The 27,103-nt window shown below is 40.0% G+C and overlaps 1 protein-coding gene across 1 annotated transcript in view; it reads right to left on the bottom strand.

Moving 5' to 3' along the window:
• The window catches only part of SCN4A (sodium voltage-gated channel alpha subunit 4), a 1,457,305-nt gene that overhangs the window by 602,670 nt on the left and 827,532 nt on the right, over positions 1–27,103 (bottom strand). The window contains exons 14-15 of the mRNA XM_078644999.1: positions 26,006–26,179; positions 17,598–17,954 (exon numbers count right to left, since the gene is read on the bottom strand). Coding sequence (XP_078501125.1) covers positions 17,598–17,954; positions 26,006–26,179 — 531 coding nt within the window. The remainder of the gene's footprint in view (positions 1–17,597; positions 17,955–26,005; positions 26,180–27,103) is intronic.

Below are 27,103 nucleotides of genomic sequence, written 5' to 3'. Positions count from 1 at the left end.
ACCCTTAGGCAAGCATTGTCCTCTGCCCCTGCTTTAAACCACCCTGATCATCAGAGAACATTCACTCTGTACTGTCACAAGCGTCAACAAGAAGCCTCTAAAGTCCTATCACAGCCGTTATCAGTTAAAGGCCAGTGTGCTACTACTCTGCCCTTGCAGACCCTGTGGCCTGGGGCACAGCCCTGTCTTTGCGTGGTTGCCTCTGTGGCTACAATTTTTTGAGAGATTTGCAAATATTGTTCGAGGGCATTAGCTCACCTTTGTGGTCCAACATGGTTGCAGCACTGCTCCTTCACTCTGTCACGTCTCTTAGAGCCAAACACACTATGAGCAGGATCTACACGGAGACACATACCTCACCAAAGTAAGGTGCACCACACCAAATCCTGCTACTCTTTTGAAATGAAATGAAAAGAAAAGGAAACTTATAAAGTGCGAACATTCACCCGAGGGTATCACGGCGCTAGCTCATCAAACAGAATTAACCGGATGGTTCAAGGCCACGTCAGAGGTTAAACAGTCAAGTCTTCAAGGCCTTCCTGAAGGCCAACAGGTGCGTTTCTTGTTTTAACCTTAGAGGAAGGGAATTCCAAAGTCTGGTCGTACCGACCAAAAAAACTTCATCCACCCCAGGTGCCTTTTTAAACCTCTGAATTATTAGGTTATGGGAGTGGGATGAGCGAAGATTGGGGGCAGGTATATAAGGCTGTAGATTATGTTTAAGGAAACCCGGCCCTGTATCATGCGTGGTCTTAAAAGCGATACAAAGAGCCTTAAACTCAATCTGCCTCCTCAATGGCAGCCAGTGTAATTCCTTTAGCACTGGTGAGACAGTAATTTGGATAGGCACTTCTTTTGCAGGTTGATGAATAGGCCATTACAGGAGTTGGCTCTAGATAACACCAGATCCACAACCACTAGCTTCCGTAACTCAACCGGAATGAATGGAAGAATCCTTCTCCCAATTACTGTTGAAGTTGACCCTCATGACTGTATCCAAGTTGTTGCTATTACTACTACATCACATCCCCATCTTACTGATATACTATTATCTAATGCTGATTCTATTATCTACACAGATGTTTCTGCTTTGCATGATGAATTTGATGCTTTATGTGTTGGTAATGCTGTTTGTTTGCATTCCCAGTGCTAAAGGTTGACTCTGTTCATCAAGCCCTTAATGCATAGCGCTCGGGTTGCAGAACTGGTTGCCCTCAATAGGGGGTGTGAACTACTGTAAAATGTGTTACTCTTTTCAGGGACTCCAGATATGCTTTCAATATCTGGCATTCTACTAGTCAGCTACAAAAGATGAGAGGGTTTCTCACATCTTCAAGTACTACAATTTCTCACAATGTGCTTATTAAGGCTTTCCTTGATTCTATTCACCTTCCAGCTGAAATTACAGTTGTTCATTGTTGCAGGTTTTCATCGCAGAGCTATGTTGACTATTTTACATTCGTGGCTGAACGGAAACGCCAGCTCCACAGCACAGAGGGTTGTGTTCAAGACAAACGTTCACAATGCAGTTTACCATTTTAATTTTCGATAATGTAGTTAAATGCATGCATTATACCTGCCTTCTATGTAGAAAGTATGGTGCTCAACACCTACTGCTGTGTCCTACAGCAAGCCCATTTAGATATGATTGTGCTGGTGCATAGCGAAATGCATTGATCTGACCAGCATCAAACAATGTTTGAGCTAAATGTCGCCACTTATACCATGTGTTCATAAAATATTTTTTTCCATAGTACTTCATACCAGAGTGTATCATACCCCACTTCTGTTGTTTCTAAGGGTCCGATGTAGGTAATAGGGAAATACCGATTCCTAAATACCGAATTTTACAGATTTGGAATTTAGAAATCTGTATTTCAGATGTAGGTAGGAATTCGGTAAAAAATACCGTAATCTTAATATTCGTTATTACCAAAGCGGTAATTGAGATTCGGTAATAACGAATACCTACCCATTCATTCCTATGGGCTTGGAGGTCCATACAAATTAATGTGAAGATATTCGGTATTACCGATTCGGTATTACCAAATTGGTAATACAGGGAGGTATTTCAACGGAGCCATGGTGTCAAAAGGTCACCCTCTTGCACCCTTGAAATGTGCATGTGTGCACATGTGGCACACATGCATGCCCACATGGATGTGTGCCACATGTCACATTTCAAAAAAGAAAAAAATTGCTTTTTGAAAGGAAATCGCTACTTAACACCAACTTGAAGTTGGTGGTAAATAGCGATTCCTTAAGGCTGAGGTGCACTGTTTTAAGTGCTACCTACATTGCATTTAAGGAATCGGTATTACCGATTCCTTAAATGCAAGGCCAATAAGGAATCGGTATTAAGGAATCGGTATTTACCGATTCCTTCTTACCGATTCCTTCCCTACATACCACATGGCTAAATACCGGTCGGCAACGGTGAAATTTAATGAATTTCCCCGTTACGACTGGTATTTGCCCACATACATCTGGCCCTAAGTGGGGTAAATACAGTTGTTGCTATAACTCAATTTACTGGCAATCATTTTACTCACCCTTACAAGGATAGATGGCTTAATCAGCCTTACCGGGATTAAAGGTTGTGTTCTGGTAATCATCACATATTTCAGTGACACGCATTCATCTCACTGCCCTATCCTGCTGGATAATACATATGTAAGTGCTGATATTTACACAACGGTAACCTAGCTGGATATGGAGGTAGGGAGGCTTGGAGATGATCCAAAATGTATACATCAAACTAGGGGTGAGGGTTAAGAAATTTCTTCTGTATTGTTCCGGAGTGAGCTGAGCAGCTGAAACAGTAGATGAGATTGCACAGGCTGCTCTGGTGAAGCAAATGTAATGCTGTCAGAAGGCGCCTCTATGCACTGAGCACTTACAGTGGCTAGTTTACAATTTCTTTTTTTTAATATGTATTTATTTATGTTATTGGTGGTACATATATGTAGCACATACATAACCCTTATGGATAGTGGAATTATTTGTATTATTTGGTCATTTGATATTGTATGCAACTCACTCCCGAATGGGTATCTTGGTGCTACGCTGTTCAAGAAGAGAAATGGAGGGAATCTAAAACAACCAAGTGTTAAACCCCTTCTTAACCCGTTGGCCGCGGGGCTAATTCCCCCGCTGTGCTGGGGGTGGGGGGCGCGCACAGTGCCCCGGGGCTCGTGATGAGCTCAGCTCGTCATGAGCCATGGTGGCCGTGTGCTCATGATGAGCTGAGCTCGTCGCGGCCACAGCCGTTTTCATGGAACGATCAGCACAGAGGGGGAATTAGCCCCACATGCAAACATTCGGACCGTTATGACGAGCTCAGCTCTTCATGAGCACACGAGCACCGTGGCTTTTGACAGAATCCATAGAAGGGGGGGGGAATGGCGATTGCTTTCAAACCGCCTTTGCACTGCTCCACTTTTGAACTACCCAAGCTTCAAGAAGCAGAGGATGGGATTTGCCTCTCAATACCAGCGCAGTTGTCTTTCCCGAGCACCTTGATTCAACGTGCTGGTAACTACAGTAAGTAACTTGGGGGCATATTATCAAGGACAGCGTTAAAATTATTACCGGTTTAGCGGCAGAACACTGCTGCTAAAGCGGCGACAATGGGCTTGATAATATGCCCTGGAGAATTCCAATAGAAGCCCATGTTCACACCAGAACATGGACTTCTATTGCAATTCTCCAGGGCATATTATCAAGCCCATTATTGCCGCTTTAGCGGCAGTTTTCTGCAGCTAACCTGGTGATAATTTTTAACTCCGACCTTGATAATATGCCCCCACATTCGGCGCTGGCGCCCACCTTATTGCGTTTGCTAATTTCACTCTGCTGGAAGATTTTAATCTTCACTTTGATAACCCTTCGGATTATGACGGTTGGTACCTTAATACAGATCATCTTGTCTCAATTTGCACCAGCAGGTAAATTCTCCCACCCACTCTACAAAGCATTTTATTGATTTGTTTTTTTCTAATTGTCCTCTGAGGATTAGTCCCCCGGAGGAAATTCTTAAGTCTGATCATTTTCAAATTCCTTCTAGGTAGAAGGAGGTTAACCTGAATCAAAAGGCTAGTTCTGCCGTTCATACACTTTTCTGTGCCTGGATTGAGGTCCAGGCTTCTGACTGGGTGGAGTTCTTAGAAGCAGCTGTTAGTGAAATTTGAAAATGGAGGGGCATAAAGAACAAAAGTAAAAATTTACTGAAATTGAATGAGCAATTAAAATAAGGATTCAGGACTACTTATACGTGTGTTTGCCCACCTTTGAAAATAAATGCAATGAAAACACTGCACGATTTTACCCCACGTCACAATTTGGTAGAGCGCAGATGTAAAACATGCATTAATTTCATTATAGTCGAATACAATAAACATATGTCCAGAAGGTGACGATGTTTGACTACACCACTTCTGAACAGCTTTGCATGGTCTCAAGGAAAAGGCAGGAGAAATGTAGGAATTTAAAATGTGGTAATAGAAAATAAATAAGACTTTTTACAGCTTTCACTCCGTAAAATATAGTCACTAAAAGTGCTACTGACATTGCTTACTGTGAAATAGGACCAATGGCATATTTCCCTAGGACGCATGTTATTTTATTGTTATGTTATGTTATTGGTATTTATAATGCGCACAGCTACTCCGGGAAGTTTCCTGGCGCATGCCTAAGAGGTAGACTGATATCATCTGCTAAGAATTATCTAAAGAGAAATGTCTTCAGTTGCTTCCTGAAAATACTCGGGGAGCGGACAGCACATAGCTCCCCTGGAAGCTGATTCCAGGGGCACCAGCCATTGCCAACTAGAGACCCCCATTTCTAAAAGTCTCAGAATACTTTACATCACAAACACGGTACACAGAGACAATGTGTGTAAATCAGTCTATAGGAAATTTTACATGAGACAGAGGACTACAAGGTGTAGGAGTCAGATGCCATCCATACTGTTAGGCAACATAGATTAAGAGTGCTTGATCTGAAGAACAGGGGTGTAGCTTAGTCAGTTAGATTGGGGGGTGGTGAAACAGAGATTTACTGACCATCACTGCCATTGAAATAGGAAAATGGATGAAAATAGTATACGATTTAAAAGGCTTCTATACACCACATAAGAGTCATCCAGTCCTTTCTTTATTCTTGGTTCATTTTGTGAGAGAGGGAAGAGGAGGGGGTGGGTGCATACAATCTCTGCAAAGTTTCATAGAGATGTGTATATGTGCTATGGGGGCTGCTAATCCCAGTGGAAACTCAACCATAGACACTGCCAGCTCAACTGGAGACCCCTGAACCCAACTGCACGCACCAGAATCCATTTATTATGGGAGTGACATACTCAAAACATCACCCGGAGCTACGAACCTGCTGGAGGAGCACAAACTCAGGATTTAAAAGTACCACTATGGTGCTCCATCTCCAAAGCAACCTTCTAGGACAGATGGAAACAAGCAGACATTGAGACCCCACCCCTAAAGAAAGCCTGCACTTACCCTAACGATCTCAGAAATTACTGTTCGATCTTCTAGCCAAAGTTCTCGAGAAAGCCATCAACCAGCAGCTCACCGAATTCCTGGAACAAGACAACCTACTGGACACCTCTCAATCAGGGATCCATGCCAACCACAGCACTGAGACCGCTCTGATTGGTGCCACAGATGACCGTGGAGAAACTATGAACCTGAGCCTCCTCGATCTGTCCGCAGTGTTCGACACAGTCTCGCACAACAACCCTCATCAACAGATTCCACAACCCAGTCACACAGCAAGACACCTTCAAGTGGATCGCCTCCTTCCTCACAGGACACACATAGCATATGACTGCCTAACTACGCCTCGGCACCCAAAGACATTATATACGGCGTACAACAAGGATCATCCCTCATCCCCACCCTATTCAACATCTACATAACACCCCTCGCAGCCTCGTCAGCTCCCACAGACTCAACATAATCTCCTACACAGATGCTACTCAACTGATCCTCTTGCTCACTGTGGACCCCTCCACTGCCAAAACCAACTTCTGCAGTGCCATGATCATTATAGCCAAATTGATGAAAGACAACTGCCTCCAACCCAACTCCATCAAAACCGAAGTACTGATCTTCAGGAAAAAAACCTCTGCATGGGACCACTGCTGGTGGTCTGCAGAACTCGAACCCACACCCTCAATGACCGACTGCACACACAGCCTCAGCATCATCCTCGACATCCAACTGACCATGAAACGACAAATCAGAGCAATCACCTCCTGCTTCCACACACTTCGTATGCTCCGCAGAATCTTCGAATGGATCCCAACCAACACCAAGAAAGATCGTCACTCAGGCCCTCATCACCAGCCGCCTCAGCTATTGCAGAGCTTTCTACACTGGCATCTCTGCCCAGCTCCTCAGAATACTCCATACCATACAGAATGCTGCAGCCAGACTCATCCTGGACCTCCCCAAATGCTCCATGCAACCCCAAATTCTGGTGGTGGTTGCCCTGTGCTTTAGGCTGCTTTGTACCATGAGTAAATTCTTGTATTTCCTACCTTTCCATTATAGGAGGGCAGTGATTCATGCGTTGATTACATCTCAGCTATATTATTCTAATGCCCTCTACCTTGGAGTGCCCAAAGCTCTGTTAGTTCACATTCAGGTGGTTCAGAATGCTACTGCCCGACTCATCCTGCGGCTGCCTAGTCAGATATTGATTTTTTCCTTCTTAACCCCTTCCGTGTGGCCGCGATTCCCCCCGTGTGCGGCCGCGGAACGAACAGGGCGGGGCCGTGACGAACCCCAGCCATCATCAGCACACGAGCACCGTGGAGCGTGACGGGTGGGGTTCGTCACCAGCATGGAAGGGGTAAAATCCCTGCATTGGTTGCGTATTAGGAAGAGGATTTTGTTTAAATCTCTTTTTGTGGTTCATTGAGCAGTGTTTCAGGCAAGCCCAGGCTATCTCATGGATTGGTTCCTGTCCTATTGTCCCACTGGATCGTTGCATTTAGCAACTGCCACTTTGCTGGCTTCACGAGGAAGGGAGCTATAGCATTCTACTCATAGCTGCTAAGCCTGGACTCAGCTCATGCAGGACCTTCAGAGGATGTCTTCAGAAGGAGGCAGAAAACTTCTTTCTGCCAATTAGGCTTTCTGTGAATTTGGTTTCAGTGCCGGGACAATCTTGAGTATCAATGCGCTTTACAAAGCAGCATCATTCATTCATTCAAGATTACAGAGAGAGACAACTGAGAAAACGTTTTGTAGGTGTGGTAAGAATAGCAGCATGATTGAGCAAGTGAAGAAAGAACTCAGCTAAAGAGAACTGTAAAATAGGGAAGTAAAATAGAACAGAGAATGGGTCAACTTAGGGAGGGAAGTCAGTCAGCAGGAGTTCTTAATCATTTTCCCAAAACAGACATGTAAATCCCGAGATAGCATTCATGGCGGAAAATGAAGATGAGCTAAAGGAAGATGGGTAAAGGGACAGACTTCTAAACATAGTTCAATTTGGAATTATAACAATAGGCAATTGGGTGGTCAGAGTAATGTCAGTGCACTCCTTTCCAAATTGAAAACAAAAGTGTCTACAAAGTGTCTAATGTCCTTTAAATGGTTGCTCAGCAAAGGGAAGAAGCAGCCAGTCATATGCCCCTGAAGTTAGGAAAAGAATATCCCAAAGCTTCAACAATAGAGTCAAGCACATCTAAACATAACATCAGAGAGTCTTCATGGTCTGTAAGGACAAATCATGTTATTTTTGCAAGTTCTCTCCTGGAGTATATTTTAGCCAGCCATTACTTGTTTCATCTCTTGGTAGTAACCCCATGACTTCATCAGGGCTAGAACAATAAATCTGTGTTGATAGAGCAGTCCGATGTCAGGTAGGAAATCTGTTACAAATATGCAGACTAATCAGTCAGATGCTAGTTTGACATTTAAAGGTAGGAGGAAATACAAAAAATTGGGTAGTTAGGGTGGTAAGGCACATGTTATCCTATATTAGATTCCTAAGACTACAGGCAGTTATATATCAAAACGTGTAAAGTACTCATTACATCCAAGTCTGTGCAAATGGGCTAGAGTATCTGAACATATCTGTGTATGGATGTCATAAGGGGGAGTAACTGTGGTAAAAATGTACAATGTTTAGTGGCATGCATGCCAAAGTGGATGTCATAAGGGGGAGTAACTGATCATATTGTAGTCCCATATTCAATGGCCTACATACACAAATCAGGGTCACTTACTAACTAGTGGTATAGTGCGATCCGACTAGTGGTTTCATAAACAAAAACACTATTGCATCAGCATCACTGTGGCTATAATGTTTTGATGCCTATTAGGTGTTGCAAAAAGAAATTGATGGACAGAATACAGAACAGTGTCATACATTCATCCCAGTACAGAGATCTGGGCCTAAATCTATCAGATTTGCAAATGGCTGGGTCCAAACTGGATTGGCATGGTGAGCAAAAAACAGATGGATTTAGGCCCAGATCTCTGAACTGGGGTGAATGTATGACATTGTTCTGCATTCTGTCCATCAATTGTTCTTTTTGCCTATAAACTCTATGAATGTTCCAGTCGCTAAGGGGGCCGAAGAGCAACAACATAGAAGTTCATCAAACCATTCCATTGTGGCAGGCAGTAACATGTAATCCATTAAATCCCTTGCACCACAATTAAGTGGTAGTAACGCAGAAAAATGTATGCACCACAGGGATAGTGAAATAAATCTTATCCATGTGTATGGCTGATCTGCCCTGATCGCGTCAGGGGATTGGTGGTGGATATCAGATCCATGAATGAAAGATATCTTAAAAGCACCATACATGGAGAGAGAGTTTCAGAAACATTATCGCTGTGCCAAGAGTGCAAATGGATAAAATAGACTGGCTCCAAAAATGTTTGCCCTGAACAAGTTGTGAACGTAATATTCACAAAGTCACCGAAAAAATTATTTATTTGTTTAGGAGTTTTATATAGCGCTTATAAGACCCGAAGGGTGTCAGAGCGCTTTACAGCAGCATAACATGAATAGAAACATAGACATTAGAGCAGCATAACATGAGTAGAAACATAGACAATAGAGTACATTGACTAGTATCTAGAGTACTGGAGGTCACATAGATTGAGGTCATTGGCCAGCTGCAAAGAGGTGACGGTTGGGGAGAAGTTCTTTGAGTTGTCTCTTGAGGATCGTGAAATTATGAACTGAGGGCTCGATTCAAAAAGGTAAAGTTAGACCAAAAGTGTAACTTAGACCAAAAATCTAAGTTTACAACTTTTCAGGTATTCACAAAGGTAAAGTTAGACCAAAAGGCTAACTTAGACCAAAAATCTAACCTTACTCACAGTAACTTACCTTTGTGAATACGGAAAAGTAGTAAAGTTAGACTTCTAGTCTAAGTTAGGCTTTTGGTCTAACTTTACGTTTATAAATTGGGCTCTAAAGTAATAAATCATGCTATACCCTCTATTAAAGGGAACCATCAAGTGAAAAACCATACTCCCCTTTATCACAGCAAACTGATAGTTAATCAACAAAAAATACATTTAAAACACTGTCAGTAAAAGAAATGAGCCCGTGCAATAGTACACAAGGCATAAGCTCTAAAATATGAAAAACGGTGGAAACTTTATAATGGAGAAAAATTTGAAGACATCTAGTTTGCAGGCAATACTGGAGTGTAAATGCTCCGCTAATGGACAAGTAAATGCCGCTGGAATGGTATCCAGTATTGGGTCTAAGTTGGATGCACCCAGTGTGTGTCAGTGTACAGCACAGGTGCCATGTGGGTTGTTAATAAACACAATGTTATCAAAGTAAAAAGAGGACTAAGCAAGCCATATGTTAGTAAGAATGGAAGGAAATCACCATCAGTGTAACTTTGAGATGTGTAAGAGAGAAGGAATTAATAGGAAAACAAATGGCAAATTATGCACTGTAACATAAGTGTAATATTACTGTACAGAGGAGTGGGGAGACAGGATTAATAGTGGAACCTTCATGGCTGGGCATGTCATATTTAGGTTGCTAAGCTAGTCACACATTGGGGTCCATATCCGCCTTTGGTGTTGAAGTCAATAAAAAACAATAGTGAATAATACGAACAGGAAGACTGGAACGTCTTACCTGATATAATATCACATCAAGGAAAAAATTAAGGAACCTATCTAAAGATAAATATCAAAATATATATGGGGTTCTGGTTAGAAAGAAAATGTATGTACCCCCAATGTGAAATATCACATGAGGACAGGTGAGATATCCAATAGAGTGACGTGGAAGGAGGTTTCTGGGTATATTGCAACTACCTTGGTAATAAATCAAATGGAAAGAAGTAATGTGGTGCATGAGAAATAATGTGAAGAGTAAGTCTCCCGAATGCTGTATCTCCTAAGAGCATCTAAAACCCACCATATACATAATACTGATATTCGTGATCTGTACTGAGCCCCAACTCCCCTAATTTAAGATTATCATCTAGAGTGCCTCTGTTTTACATAACCTCTCTATTATTAATCCTGGGGTCAATAAGAGGTTTCTATATACCATGACATATGAAACTTCTGTAATTGCCCCGTGCATGACATGTGGTGCAACGGATTGCAATGGGATATCTGGTGTCTATGTGATTGCTAGCTCTGTAGTGTTCTGCCATTTTTCTTTAAGTGGTTTGAAAGTGCAACTAACAGATATTACAACATTCGTAAACTAGTTCATACCAACATATCTGGAAATGTATGCCATATTTGTATCAATTGTCAATATTGTACTAAAGTTATGTTGGAAAGACTTCCTGTTATCTAAAAAATGACACATATTACTGCTCCCACATCTGTTGAGTACCTTTCTAACATTGTTGGACGAGTTGGTAACAGGGTTCTCTACTGTGTAACTAGGGCTTATAATGTTTCTAATATTCCTTCCTCTACAGAAGGTAATACCTGGGTGCTTAATAATCCATTTTGCAGTGGTCTTATCATTAGTGATAACTTCCCATGTCTATGGAATTCTCTGGCGAATTTCCCAGTATTGGTACCATAAGATGTGATAAGTCTGATGAGATCTGTGGCCTTGGTTATCGGTTTTGAGAGTCTGTTAGGAAACTGAACCTTATTGATTATGGATTCTATCACTTGTCTATTATAGTCCCTTGCTAGAAATCTAGTTTGCATAACAATAAGATTCTTGCAGAATCCTGAGTCATCTCTGCAGTTCCTCCCTGCCCTGACCGTTTTCCAAGTTATCTCTCACATGCTATACAGAAAGGTTACTATGATGCTTGGACCACTTGTCCAAGTCGAGACACTATTTTGCAAAATAAGCCACTTGTCAGTTGTGGAGTGAATCCGAATTTAGATTGTAGTCTACTACCCATACTTTGACCCATTTAAGTAATGTAAAATTGAATTGAGTAAACCAAGGTCATTATTCTATTCTGTGATTGAAAGCAAGTTCATAGTATCCTAGATACCTTTTCTGGCGAGGACACAATTCCACTGTAGATGGATAACCCTTTATAAATGTGTGTATTAAGGGTAAAATGTCTACTGTGTTTCAATTTATGTAAAAACATGAACAAACTTATCTATATTGAGTTGATTTCATATAGGTCACCTCAATAGAAACCTAGGGCCTTCTTTAGGACAGGAGCAATATTGTTAGTAAATATATTATGGAATAGATTAATGGCTAGCACATCATATGCAAAATTCCCATTGAGTTCTCGCTGTTGTTCTCAGTCCTCTAAATATCCTAATTAGAGAATTCAATTGACCTCATTTCACCCTTCTTTTTTCTTGTGGGCATTCTGCTTTTCCTGTTACCCTACTGGCAAGAATATGCTCCACAAGAGAACATGGAAATATAAGAAGATTTTTAAGTTAACCTGGATATTGATCGAGATGGAGCTGTGTGAATGCCGTACACTGCTTTTCATTACAGAACATGAAAAGTGTTTTTTTTTAAATAAGCAAATATTTGTTTTTGCGATCTATGAAGACACTCTGATGGAATAATACTAAATTATTAGCTGTGAGAAAAATACAGGCAGGTTCAGGTGGGTGTAGAAAGAAGTTTTGATTGAGTAGAGACATATAAATATAAATGTTAGAGTAAAGGAAGGAGAAAAGTCATGATTTACTAGTACTGTTGCTTGGATTTGATTCTCAAGTGTGAAGTCAGATTATTAGTATATCAATACTTGAGGGGTTAAATGTGAAAGAGACCGTAAGTATGATCCACACTAAGGTGCTGAAAAGGCGGTCTGATTATCTCAAGCTCTTCAAAGTGGCCCGGAAAGGTTAAAACTGTAATAAATAAAGTTATCATGGTGAGGTAATTTAATTCTTTTATGAATGGCTTTTGTGGAGGGTGGTATTGACAGCAGAAGTAAAACGGCGATTTCAAGGTAAAAAGTATGATCATCTGATGCTAAGAAGGGGTTGAAAATAGTTCTGTTGGAGGGTCCACACTTCCAGAGGCATTATGAATGGAATTTGAAATGTTGATACTTGAAGTTAATTCTTTGGCAAATGTTCTTTTTCAATTGTATGCATTTGATAAGCAATTTCTCCTAAGCATTCAATGTCAAAATGTGCCACAGGGAACTGAAGACGTAAGCATTTACAATGCTCACAAGGTAGGATGCGCCTATAGATTGAAAGTAAACGGGAGACACAAGAGTGTGTGTTCTAATACTCTAATACAGCAACTGTCCTGTGAGCTCCACTCTCCCATATAATAGATAATTATATTCTACAACAAACAGGGTATTATTTTATCACAAGATCCTTCCATATGTTCTCACATAGTGGTACTTCAGCATTGCTGCAGATGAGCGCGATCCAGACTTGTTTCACCTGTCTGCTGCTGCGTCAATGATGAGTTTGCAGGGACTCTGATGTGGGAGGTGCAGCTGTAACAGCTACCCCCGATCTGTTTTAGCTGCTGCACAACTAACAGAAAGCTAATTTTGGATAATTGTGAGAAGATATCTACTGGTTGGTTATCCGTCAAGTACGAATTGAAATCTGTACCTATGAAATTCATTTTTTGGGTAATTTTTATTATGCTGTTTTAACTTTACAAAGAACTACTACTTTTAATGCCTACTTTGATTTAAACCTGCAGCATTAGTCTACAGTAATATGCAGCCTAAATATGAATACCAAAAATATTTTTAACCATTAAAATAAATGGAAATATGCTGTATCTCCTCCAACTGTCAAATCCAAAGATGTTGAGCCTACAGAACCATAATTAAGTACCGTTTTAAAAGAAATTAAATCCATTCGATCTAATACTGATGTCATAGTGGATATTAGGAATATTCAAAGGGATTTGGCTAATTTGTCTCTGAGTGTCTGTGATCATGAAATTATCAGAAACAATAAAACTATGATTGACCAAATGTTGCCAGCTGCTACCAAAATCCTTCCTCTGAAGAAATTATTTCTAGATTTAGAAAATTACAATAGACTATATCAGCTGATGATCTTTAATATACACAAGATTTTGAAGGGTATGATTGCCAATTATAGCTCCAAAATATGCTACCTACACTTTTCAATCTAAACTCTGAGACAACTTTGAGATTGATAAGGCACAGCACATTCCTTTTCATCACAAAATGATCCAGCTCTAATCTAGCTATGACAAACTTTGTAATAATCACCTCGTAATAGGTAAGGGAAGCTGCTAGACTTAAAGATTTAAATTGTGAATATGGTGTCTTTGATCCTCTACCATGAGAATTTAGAAAAGTGATATTTCTAAAGAATTTAAACAACCATCAGATTTGATAACATACTTGGATCAAATGCTTTACCTATTGAAACTCAAGAATCAACTTACTCATAAAAATGTATACCAATCTTCTGTACACTGTATATGCATGTTATGGATTTAGGCCCCTAATACAGATATACCTGGTGAGCTCTGGATTGTTACTTGTCCTTAAATATGCACGGTTGTGCTCCAGCACTGTTATGGTTGTTTTGTTGTGAATCATATAGGTTATATATGTTATCTGGCTTTTTTGTTTTGCCTCACCTGTATGAGCCAATATATTTATTCCTACTTGTATTATATCTGTCTATCTTCTTGTTGTATTTTATCTTTCTATACAATATTACTTTCTCCATGGTTAGCCCATACCACCTCAAGATCATCTCTCTCAATGTTAATGGGCTAAGGCCCTGAATACAAGTTTGGCAGCCTGGGCCTCCACGTCACTGACCCACTCCCACACTGCCAAACCTGCCTGCCGCCACCCACCAGAGTATGAGTAATTTAGTTGTCTGGTGGGCAGGCGGCATTGTGATCCCGCAGCGTTGCAATTTAAAGGCTCATAAAGAGCCTTTATTACTGCACCGCAGCAGGACTGCCAATGGACGTTCCTGCACGGCATGGACTGAGCAATCCATGCAATGCAGGAACAGGAGTGTATGCACACAGGGGGGGAGAATATGTGCCTCCCTGAATGTATCTCCTTGCACAGGTGCAAAAGGAGGCCTGTAAGGCCCACTTTGTTTCCCCACCACCAGCCTTTTCATGGAGGGCTCACCTCCATGAAAAGGCTGGCGGTGGGGAAAATCGTAATATGCATTGGCAGAGCTGCAGTGGCACTGCCATGCTTATTGATTCCCCAGACTGCTCTGCCACTGCCAGGGATCATGGAACCCTGGCGGTTGTCATGGTCCCAAAGCGCTCCGACCACTGTACTTGTAATACAGCATTCATAGCGCGGATGTGGCCGTCCTAGACCACCACCGCAACTCCAACATGAGTTTGGTGGTCCAATGGACTGTCAAACACATACTGAGTCCCTAAGTCATCCAGTTAAACATAAAAAAATATTTATTTGTCCAGATATAAGTCTGATATATGTCTTCTCCAAAAGGCACATATTAATGAGAAAACACTAGCTTTGGGCAGCTAGCAGTTTGGGCTGGAATTTTGGGTCATCTCCAGCAATTGGGAAAAAAAATGTAATATTATTTTCCAAAGAACTCCAATTGTAAATATTAAACAAGCATGCTAACACATTTGGCAGATATATTTATACAAAAGTTAACTAGATACATTTATTTTAAATTTGATTAACATTTATGTGCCCACTGTTGATGATCTAACCTTTCGGAAAAACATCACCTCTGAAATGAAATTATAACATTTGGTAATGTTCCTCCGATTGTAGGTGGTGATTTTAATTGAATAAGCCGCCCAGTTCTCAACAGATTATCATCTGCCAAATTTAGACCACCTTCATCACTCCAATTCTTTAAGATTTTACTAAACCTACTCCCATTTGAGTCTTCATTTCCTAATACAAAAGTTTTACTTTTTTTCAATCACTCTTGTCTTTCTCATTCCTGAATTGACAGTCTATTATTGTCAAGGTTATGTCCTGTAATCTCTACTACTGATATTGGACAAATAGGCATATCAATTCATGTTAGGATTCCCATGTGTTTTAAAATTTGAGGACTTTATTTCTCACACTAGATGGAGAATGAATGTTGATATTGTGCAGGCAATAAAGAATGTAGCCTGCCATAAAGCATGCAATAAAAAGAAATTGAACTTCCGATATTATCCTTTGGAATGCTCTCAAACCATCTATTGGAGGTAAAGTGATCTCTTTAGTGAAAATAAACAATTTCAGTCTAACATTTGTGATCTTGAAAAAGAGATTTCTCAATTTGAGATTATTACATTGTAGTGTTTTATTTGACCAATAATTTATTTTTCACTAATCATATATAATAGTAGTATCTCTCTTTTTTTTACAGTTTTATTTTTTATTGTTTTCAAATTTAGTTAATCTTAATCTTAATCTACTTGAATTAATATGTAATTCTTGCCTATCCTTTGCTATTCCTGATTAGTACCTTTTTGTTTTCACTAACATTTTTTACATTGTCTTGCACTATTATACAACGAAATAATAACATTCTTTTGAAAATTTATTTCTGGCATGCTATGGTACTTAGATTGTTTTTTTGAGGCAGACACATGTCATAAATGAAGGAAATTGTGGCTAGCATTTATGAATTCATGTAAAATTATTTATATGGTGCAAACCTAGCTGGCGAGCAAAGAAGTGGTGTAGGACATGAGACAATACTGCTTAAGCCAAGTGGAGATTTATTTATTTGACTAGACTTTTACATTGCATTTGCCATAATAGACATTTTTAGGCAAAGGCAGATTGAGCATGATGTTTAGTAACAGTTCCAAATCTGAAAATCAAACCCAGGTACTAAAGTTCCAAGTTGGGAACCTTGCCACTAGTCTACATCTCTTTCCCTTTGAATCAATTCCTCCACTTGATCATTCATTTTAGTCTATTGATTCTACATCTATTCATCACCCTTCTTGGAAGATCTATGATTTGAGTGTCATAGAAAATGTTTGTATCCATTTTCATTGTCCTGCCTGTAGTGAGTTGTTACTTTTGTGAAAATAGTTGTATTCTCACATTATATATTTATTGTGTATATATATATATTTTGGCTAGTGAAAAAGACCGTCTGGTCGAAACGCGCCACCAACAAAGAATTGAAACACGGACCCCTGGAGTGCGAGTCTTCTGTCTTCTTGGTGAACAATACCAGGAGAACCTTTGTGAATATATATATATATATATATATATATTGGAAATTTGCAGTTGAACAAAAATAAATAAATCAACTATCGTCCTTATCCACAAAGAGAGGAAACCACCGGACCAGTGAGCCTCTTACAGGCCAATTACCCTATTAAACACGGAAGTCAAAATACTGGCTAAAAACTGGCCAAACCGCCTTCTGAGATTCTAGAAAACCTGATTACTCCATTTTGTTTTCAACATCAATTATACTCTGGCTGTAAAATAGAGTACAATAAAGTAAATTACTGCAGAGGAGTTATTGTGTAATATGGAATTATGAAAACATTGGAGGGGGAAGACACAAGATTATCATAAGTGTAGCATTTTGTAGATGTTCAATTAGTAGGTTTACAAAAAATGTCTCAGTGTCTCACGCACTGCTGTGTAAACATAGCATTTAGTGGGTCAATTTGCAATAGGTAAACATTCAGCAGCACTTAGATTTTCAAGTGGGTGTGAAATGTCAACGTAGATGTATCACTAGAAGGGGTGTTATTTATTTCACAAGAAATGCATGTAGAAAATATGTAACCATATTGGAAATCTACATATACACAGCCACCCTGCACCACCTTATTAAAGAGTCTAGCACTGAAATGAATCAGAAAATTGTGGATGAGCAAATTGTGACTGCGAAAATGCCATTAACAAGCTTGCAAGATTCCAAGTAAAGGTTAAAGCTTCTATCATGATCTTAAGGCTGTGCTACCTTAAAATTCACCATATCAAACAAAGGCTATGTTTCAGAAATGTTCATAAATTACGAACATGTTATTTGCTTGAGTGGATTTTACTATAAAGCTTCAGAGGTATTACAATTCTGTTTTCATTGAGGTTGCATGACATAATGTTACAATAGGAAAACATTCATTTATGAACATGTTTGTTTTGTCAATGTAAGCATTTTCTTTTGCAAAAAAATAAAACTCACCACGAGATTTCCAATCACCATGACCATCATGAAGACGGTAAGGCAGAGACCTTGTCCAGCCACTTCCATGCAGTCCCACATGGTTTCAATCCATTCTCCACATAAGATCCGGAAAACAATCAAAAAGGAATGGAAGAAGTCAGTCATGTGCCAGCGAGGCAATTCACAATCCTCGCTGATCTTGCAGACGCAATCCTTGTAACTTTTCCCAAAAAGCTGCATCCCAACCACAGCAAAAATGAACACAATGATGGCCAGCACCAAAGTGAGGTTACCAAGAGCTCCAACTGAATTGCCGATAATTTTGATGAGCATGTTAAGAGTTGGCCACGATTTGGCAAGCTTGAAGACCCTTAACTGAAAAAGAAAGAATACTGATGTTTCAGAGACAGCAAAACAGAATATCCATTGCAATTTTATATAAGAGGCATAGTTAATGGATGTATTTCATGACATTGGACATATTTGTCGATTCCACTTGTATTAAATGATAAGGGGTTCATATTCAGCCCTCGGATATCAAGAATCTTCGGTTTGAAAATTCCAGCTTTATGATGGATGATTAAACTATTATTTTATTTTCCGAAGCTATTGCTGGTTGCCATCAACATTCACTATGCTCTACGATATGATCAGCATTCACCTGTTGGCTGGCAGCCCACATTTCTTTCTGTTGTGGGCATGCACAAAGGGAAGGTTACATATGTGTACAGCGGACATCTGTGCTAATCACTCACCTTGCACATGAAAGGGTGCTGTAAAATTGCCACATTTTCCCCTCCTCCTCTTACATGCCTCCTTGAAACTATTGCTGTTTCATTAATGTAACATTGTCACAATACTGTCATTTGCCTATTATTGTTACCTACTACTAACAGATTGATGATGCCCTGGTAAAGTATTCTTCACTCTCTACAATTGCTGCTACCAAGATAATGATTGTAGGATACCCCTTTAAGCTGCTATCTCTGGAAACTGCCCCCATGCCCAATAATACAGACTCTGCTTCCTTTCATAGTGAGCAGCCCTTTTCCTGATGTGGGGACCAAGCTGAATCTGCCAGTCTAAGTTAGGGTGCCTCTTCATGTTTCTTTTTCAGCTGGTATTTCCTAGCCCGTTGCGTATCAGGCCATTTTCATCCCTTCTCTTTAATGTCACTCCAAGGGAAATACACAACTGCTGCTTCTTAAGTTGTGTATTTAGTTGGCTCCCTATCAGCAGAAGGAAATCTGTGGCACAGGCCTTTATCACCAGCCGGCTCGACTATAGCAACTCACTCTGTGCCGGCACCTCCACTGAACTCTTGAAAAGACTCCAGACAATCCAGAATACAGCAGCGAAAATGACCTCAACCTCCCCAAGAGAACACACATCACTCAGCACCTGAAAGATCTCCACTGGCTCCCATCCAGAAAATATGCCAGTTCAAGCTCCTGGCCCAAGAATATAAAATACTCAAAAACCAAGGACCAGACTACATGAACCACCGCCTGGTCTTCCACCAACCGCCCAGAAACCTCCGCTCCGCACACCTCGTCCTCATGCAGACACCACGTATCTGCCACAGCTGCTCCGGAGGACGCTCCTTCCTCCACCTTGCTGCCAAAGCCTGGAACACCTTACCCCACCACCTCTCCTTCACTGAACCACTTCAGGAAAGGACTAAAGTCCTGGCTGTTCAACTGTTACCTGAAGCACATCTCCTGGATGCCCCCTGCGATGATTAGTCACACTATACAAATACTATACGAATGACTGTTTGATTGATTGTTATGGTGTCCATGAGCATTGAAAGGCAGGTCTCTCAGATACATGAGCATGATTGTGAGGTGAGGCACATTCCTGGGTTGCATAACATGGTTGCAGACTGTCTGTAGACATGGAGGTATTTCCCCATCAGAACAAACTGGCTACTACGTTTCACAAAAAGGTGACAGACAAGAATGCACTATCGCAGTTTCTAGCCCAAAAACTGCTGAAACGTGCATTCAAACGGGCATGGTGTAAACCAAGAGAGTCTTTGCTCATCAAAAAAGTGAAACCCAAGATGGGGAAGTTGGTGTGTGTTTCGACGTATGGACCACTAACAAATGCATTCTGGTCAATTATACAAAATAATTGGTACCTTATACAGAATTCTGACCTTGGGATTGATGTCCCTCTCTTCACTATGAAGAAGAATATGAGCATTGGACAAAGAATTGTAAGAGCAGACTTAACCCCTTCCAGTAGAAAAAAAGACCTCAGAGCACTGTTTAATTTGAAGCCGTTGACGGGCCACCATAAATGTGGTACCTGCACAAATTGTAGTAATACGATAGTGGGTACAGACTTTATACACAACAACATTAAGTGGACAAGGAAATAGTTCTCCAACTGCAAGACAAAAAATGTAATTTATGCATTTGTTTGTACCTGCCCAAGAATTTACTTTGGTAAAACTACGCAAAAGATTCGTCAACTCGTAGCGCAGCACCGATCAAAGATAAAAAATAAAGTTGTAACAGCACCTACGGTGAACCACTTCATTGACTCCAATCACCACAAACATGAGTTTAAGTGGACTGTGCTATCTGTCATCAAACCATCATCAAGAGAGGGTGACACTGAGGCTTCACTGTTAAGAAAAGAAACCTACATGATAGCTCGTTTCGACAGCACCACCGAAGGACTGAATGAAAACGGATAGATGTTAAAACAGTTCCAGTCCTGGTTTTGAATTTCCTGTTTGCACCATGATTCATACATTCAATAAGGAGCTACAGAGGGAAAAGAAAACCAGGTCGCCCTCCACTCAAAAATCATCAAAGCACCAAAACCTGGTTTCTAAGGCGCCTCTTTTTAGATTCAATACTTTAAAAACGTGTGCGAAGTGCTATCATTTTCTAAATTTTATACACTCCTCTTCTTTCTTTTTTATAAGGTAGTCGCAAAACATTTTCCGCCTTGCATTGAAACCCAGTTTTTTACAACTGACAGTCTTCTGAATGCTAGAGTCCTTTTAGCTTAACTCGGTATACATTCACAACCAGATTGATTTCCTGAGTCAGTAGGGAGATGAGGTAGACAGAAAAAGTGTGAAGGACAAAATGACCCCTCACGTGCGCACGTGGTACTCACCAGTTGTGCCCACTTTTATCACCATCGGTGGTCATTTTGTCCAAAAGAAAATTAAAAAAGTCTCCAAACGAAAAAACAGACTGTGGTGCAGTAAAGTGAACAGGTCACATCACACGATATGATGTATTGTTTGATACATCACATTATTTCATCACCAAATCTGTATGTTTTTGTTTTATTTGTTGCCTTAATATGTATAATTTGTTCTTGACTAAAATGTATCCGCACTTACCTGACCTATAATTATATGTGGAGTAAATATAATGAAGTAGCAAATCAATGCTTCAAGCCTATAACAATTGAATTGATGGCATTTAGTGTTAAATTGGTTTAGCAGCATTGGAATGTGACGGCTTGGACACCTTTTTTCTTAGTTTACTACAGCCCCGTCCAGCCGCCTATGGACACACCCTTTGTTGCTATTACACTTTTAGAAAGTTGGCATTTTCTTGTCCTAACCATTTGGTGCCTGCAACCTGGCCCTGGGTCACATGACCAGATGTAGCTGGCAGTTTATGTTTGAGTATTACTTCCAGACAGTGAGATAAAGAGGAATAGTAGCTGGCAGGATGGGCCATTTCTGACCTGATGAGGGGGAGAAGCTGTCACCTAACTGACAAACTCCCAGCAATTACCTAAACAATAAAGTTTTACAAAAACCATGACAAAACGAAACAAGAATTACCAAAAGGCTGTTGGAAAACACCAGACCTACTGACTTTTTTAATTGTTTTTTAAATTATGAATTAATGACCGACTTATTTTACACATGGATTCTTGCTTTCTGAGCCTGCATTTCTGGCTCATCTCACATGGATAGTGTTGTCTCTGGACCATGGTATTTGATTATGCCGGCACATCAACTTCTTCATTCACTTTCAATTAAGCATTTAGCTCGAAACAGGAACAGTGACCCAGACTTCAAACATCTTTTTGGGCAATGTGACCCCCCATAGGCATCTACTTCCCACCAGGTTTATGCCTCCCTTGTTCAACCCACCCAAATCATGTAGAGCAATAACTACTTTTTTCTTTGTGAATTCAGTACATTTATGTGTGAGCAGAGCATATAAATATCTCTGTAACATTGCCTTTTGATGGTTCAATACAAGTTATCACCAACTCTTGTCTACACTATTGTTTTTTTAACCAAGACAGCGTTTTAAATATTGTAATTGCCAATCAAGAAATGGAAGAAAGGGATAGGCTTTCCTCCCAAATTAATTTCACTTATACTTATTACTGTATTCTGGCCCAAGAGCTTCTATTTTTGTTAATGGTAAAATCTCAGATTACTTTTCCCTTTCTAGAGGGGTTCGTCAAGTTTGTCCCTTATCCCCCTTGTTGTTTATAGTGGCAATGGAACCCTTTCTTACGAAAATAAGACAATATGCCCAGATTACTGGGTTTCAACTTGGTTCAGATCATGTTAAATTGTCAGTTTATGCTGACGATATCCTACTATATTATTCACATCCAGATATTTCTCTCTCTTCTTTTCTTCAGCAAGTTGATCTTTTCTCACATGTGTCTGGTTATCACCTCAATCTGGACAAATGCGAGGTCTTACCCCTCAACATTCTGTGTCTCTGCCACTATTTTGATCAAACTGGCTTTTCCTGGCAACCAACTAAACTATAAATATCTAGGTTTATGGTTTTCCGCCAATATTTCTGACACCATCAAATTCAATTTTGAGTACATTACCAAGAAATTGACTGACTTAATTACTAGATGGCACCCCCTTTTTCTTTCCTGGTGGGGCAGATTAGACTCTATTAAAATGATGTTAGCCCCTATAATCCTATATTCTCTTTCTATGATTCCTGTTCGTATTCCAGGTTATTATTTTAAACAACTAGATTCAATCTTGCTGAGATTTCTATGGAAGAATAAACCCCCTCGCATAGCCTTATCAAGCCTTAAGAATGATACATTTTATGATGGTCTCAAGTTCCCTGACTTCAAATCGTATCACCTGGCTTTCTCTCTTCAACAATCTTCCAGATGGCTGTCTACTGAACTCCCCTTCCATCCTCCAGTTTGGCTATCTATTAAAAAATGTTTTGTTTCCCCTTTTGATCTCCCGGAAACTCTTGCATTTACTGCTAACTCCTCTTTTTTGCAATCTTCGGTTATTGCTCATATTCGTCAACTTTTAACTCCCCATCTACATTCCTCTTATCCTTCGTTGCCTCACCAGCCTATTTGGCACAATAAACTACTACGCATTAAAAATATCTCAACTTTTGCATGCTAATATGCCTTTATCTTTTCGTGATCTGCAAACTCTTTTTCATCTTCCTAACTCTTGTAAAAAACAATATGATCTTTTGCTGCCTGCCCATCAGCATTATCTTCATTCACTACCTTCTTCTCCTATTCTTTCTCCTTCGTGCTCTTCTATTTTTCCTCTTCTGACAACGGCCTCTTCTGCTTCTAGTATATACAAATGTCTTTTATCTCCTACAGAACGGCTCAAGACAAAGACTGAATTGGCTTGGGAACGAGATTTGTCCTCTTCCTGGTCGGTTTCCCTTTGGGACAAACTTTGGTTGAAAATTCATAAAACCTCAAGAGCAGCTAATACCACTCAAACCCTATATTTTATTTACCAACGCTTACTATACTCCCCTGCAAGATCGGCTTCCTTTTCCCCAGACCTTTCATCTGCATGTTGGTCTTGCTCTTCCCCTAATGCTGATTTACTCCACATGCTTTTTCTTTGTCCGAACATATCTATTTTCTGGAAATCTATTTGGTCTCGTATTGACGTCATTTTTATCACAAAAATCTCCTTCTCACTTCCAACTGTGTTCTTAGGCTCTTTATCTCCCTCCTGGCCTCAATCTCTTTCCCACTCTAAACTAATTGACCTTCTAATAGCTATAGCATTTTACTTAATAACCTCTAATTGGAAAGATTCGTCAAAAGTTACTTACTCAGCTTGGTGGAATGCCATATGTTTCCATCATAGACTAGATACTAATTACGTCACCCCTATCTCCCTGGCAATTAAGAGAGATTTGCTATGGATCCCTCTTACTTCATACCTATCCACTCTCTCTTCCTCAAGTCCCTCCACTAATACACAGACTACTACACCTGATGAAGTTCACAAACCCGCCTTGATTATTTTCTTGTTGTTTCTCTTTTCATATTATGTACAATGTTATTGCTTCCTCTACTTTTCATACATTTTACACTTATATCTTTATTATTATGAATATGCATACAATGTTTATTTTTTGGAAATTGTTATTCTGATTTTAGCTTCTTTTCTATTTGACATTTTCCCTTCCCGCCCCCCTTTTTCCCCATTTTTTCACTCAGACTTTTTTTTGTTTATTGATTCCTTATTTGCGCATCTTCATTGTATGCTTCTATATTTATATTTACTTTATCTCACATGATGCTCCCATGTTGTATTTTTCTTTGTATTTGGTTTCAATAAACTTAACAAAAAAAAAATGGAAGAATGGATTACTCTGCCCCGAAACTTGTTGCTGGGGTTCCCGTTTTTGCTCAATTCAAAGTGATAAAAATCATATCATGAGAAAGACAATAGCCTTAAACTGGCTCATCTGCATCAGTGTTAGGTGGTTAGGTGCTAATCGTGATGGTGTAAGATTATAGCACAACACAGCCATGTTGACATACATTCATTAAAAAAAATGGAATGCTAAGCTTTAAGTAGGTAAGATTACTCAGTGAGTCAAATGCTCATAGCTGACAGGTGCTGTTATCTATAGGTCAGAGGGTACAGCTCTGGCAAAGTCACCTGAGCCTTCCCTTCGACAGAGGTTGGCAAATTGAGTAGCATTAACTTTCCTGATACTAAAACTTGTTATTTACAGCACTTAGAAAGTGCTGGGATGCATTATAAAGGGCTTCATGAAAAATACATTAGGACAAATGTATTACTTTCGGGAAAGGAGAGATGGATGCAATAATATAACCCAAGTAGTGCCGTATTTAACTGTATGAAGATGATCATCCAATACAAATAGACTGCCATTCCCAAGCTCCCTGTGGGAACATCCTCGTAGACTGCATTATGAGCTGCAAAGCTGTGGATCTATTAGCTGGCAGCAAACTACCTCAGTCCTGAACCCTCTTTGTCTTTTGGTGGTGCATGGCTTCTTCATTACTTTCCTATGGCTCTTGCCTTCTCTTTTACACACACATTAAATGACCATTTGAAAACGTGTAGTTATCCTTGCGCAGAGCTGGGTGGTGCCAACAGGGGAGGATGGTTTAAACATTGTAGACATGCAGAATGGGGGTCAATGTTATGTTATATTATGAGTTCTTATATAGCGTATGAATCACTCTGGGGCATCTCGGCGCTTCAACCTAGCTAGAATACTGAAGGCAGGAAAGTGATCATGCAGTCATAGAGTCGGGAGCAGTTAAAACAGAAAAGTTTTCAGGAGTTTTCTGAAAATCAAATAGGAGGTACATTTCCGCAAGGGTAAGGGGAGCTGATTCCAATATTTAGAAGCAACATAAGAAAAAGCTCTGCCGCCAAACGAATACGTGGGATTTTCAGTAGTGCTAGGGAATTAGATCTCAGATTACGACCAGAGGTCTGATGGGCAAGCAGCTTTTGAAGGTATTTAGGACCCCTGCCTTCCAAGGCTTTGAACGTCAGACAGCATATTTTAAAGAATGAACGTTCCTTTATTGGCAGCCAATGGAGTTTCTTCAGTAGGGGGAGTGATGGAGAGCCAGGGGGGCAATTTAAAGTCATCCTGGTGGCCGTGTTCTGAATGACTTGAAGTCTAGCCAGTGAGGTCTCTCCCACTTCCGCCAATAAGGCGTTAGCATAGTCAAGGCGACTGATAACAGAGGCAAACACCTTATATCCTGTGCTCTATCTATGAGGCCTCTCCTCAGGCAACATGCAAACATGATGAGTAATAATTAAAATGTGAAGCAAAGGTTTCCCTGCCTTCATGCCGGCTACTGAAGGTGGCCCAATTAAAATAAGCATTGGCAAAGCCAATTATTCTAACTTGCATTTTCCCATCCATCCGTTGCATTTTTAGCAGTTGTCATTTCAATCATATAGTACTCTGCTAAGATGACCTTTAATTATTTTTAACCATGCTTTGCTAAGATTTCAACATGTGATCTACTGTTTACACACATATTGTAAATGCTATTGATATCGTAAGTCCAATGCAATACTAGTGCAATAGTAGTCTTGTGTCAATTATTATTATTGGTCTCAAATCAATGCACCAAACTAAACTAAACTTGGGTAAAGTTTCAGGGATACCTACCAGACGGAAAGACCTCAGCACAGACAATCCCTGCACATTGGCAAGTCCCAGCTCCACCAAACTGAGTGTGACGATGATGCTATCAAAGATGTTCCAGCCTGTCTGAAAGTAGTAGTAAGGGTCCAAAGCAATGATCTTGAAAACCATTTCAGCTGCGAAGATTCCTGTAAAGACCTGCCAAAAGCAAGCAGACATAAGATAGTAGGAGATATAGATATATATTAGGGTCAATTTAGGTGAAGTGAAAATATCTCAACTGTGAATAAGATTCACGTCTTCAGGGTTTTGTGCTGGCACAATAATTTAATATGGTTTGGTTTGTTATAAAGAAAACTTCAACTTTTCAAGTGAAGCAGACGTGATAGCAGTTTATTCACTTTTTAAAAGTTTTAAGGCATATAAACACTATTCATAGCACAACATAGAACAAAAGTGACAACATTCATGTTGTTCTCAGCATTATATATGTAGCTGGGCTACTGACTTTTCCAGTAGTTCCTCTTTGTCTTATTGCAAAAAGCGGTGGGTCTAGGCAACCGCAAGATGGCCAAAGTCTTAATTCACATTGAACATGGGCCCTGAGAGCTAAGGGTGTGGAGGGGAGTGCACTGTGGACATTACTAGTGTCCTGTAGGGACATGGTGTGATTTATTTTCTACGTGTCCCTCTTTTAAATACCATTCACCATACATTGTGGGTCTACAAGGCTTTTGTCGGGGTGACTTATTAATAGTTAAAACAGGGAACGTTGGCCATCAAAAAATAGTTATTTGGACACGTCGCACCGCAGGTTTTACACTACTACAGTCAGATCACAATTGTAGGCCCTAGTCAAGTAACAGCTACCATTGCATGCAGAGGTAAACCTAAAAAAATCACTAAATTAATCTTTGCTTAACCCTGGGTAGCTCGGCACAAAAAGCAGTCAGGCTTAACTTAAAGGCAACATGTGAAGTATTTATGCAGCACACAAACAGTAATAAAGTGAAAACACAAGACAAGAAAAATCCCAAACCAATAACATATTTGACATATTTGACACCAAAATGACAAATATCAGTAGAACCGGAGTTATTAATTTTTAGATTGTTAAGTGAA

The sequence above is a fragment of the Lissotriton helveticus genome, chromosome 5_1, assembly GCF_964261635.1.
Source record: "Lissotriton helveticus chromosome 5_1, aLisHel1.1, whole genome shotgun sequence".
Taxonomy (NCBI): Eukaryota; Metazoa; Chordata; class Amphibia; order Caudata; family Salamandridae; genus Lissotriton; species Lissotriton helveticus.
The sequence above is the reverse complement of the archived record's forward strand: the minus strand, read 5'-3'. Positions and strand labels throughout refer to the sequence as shown.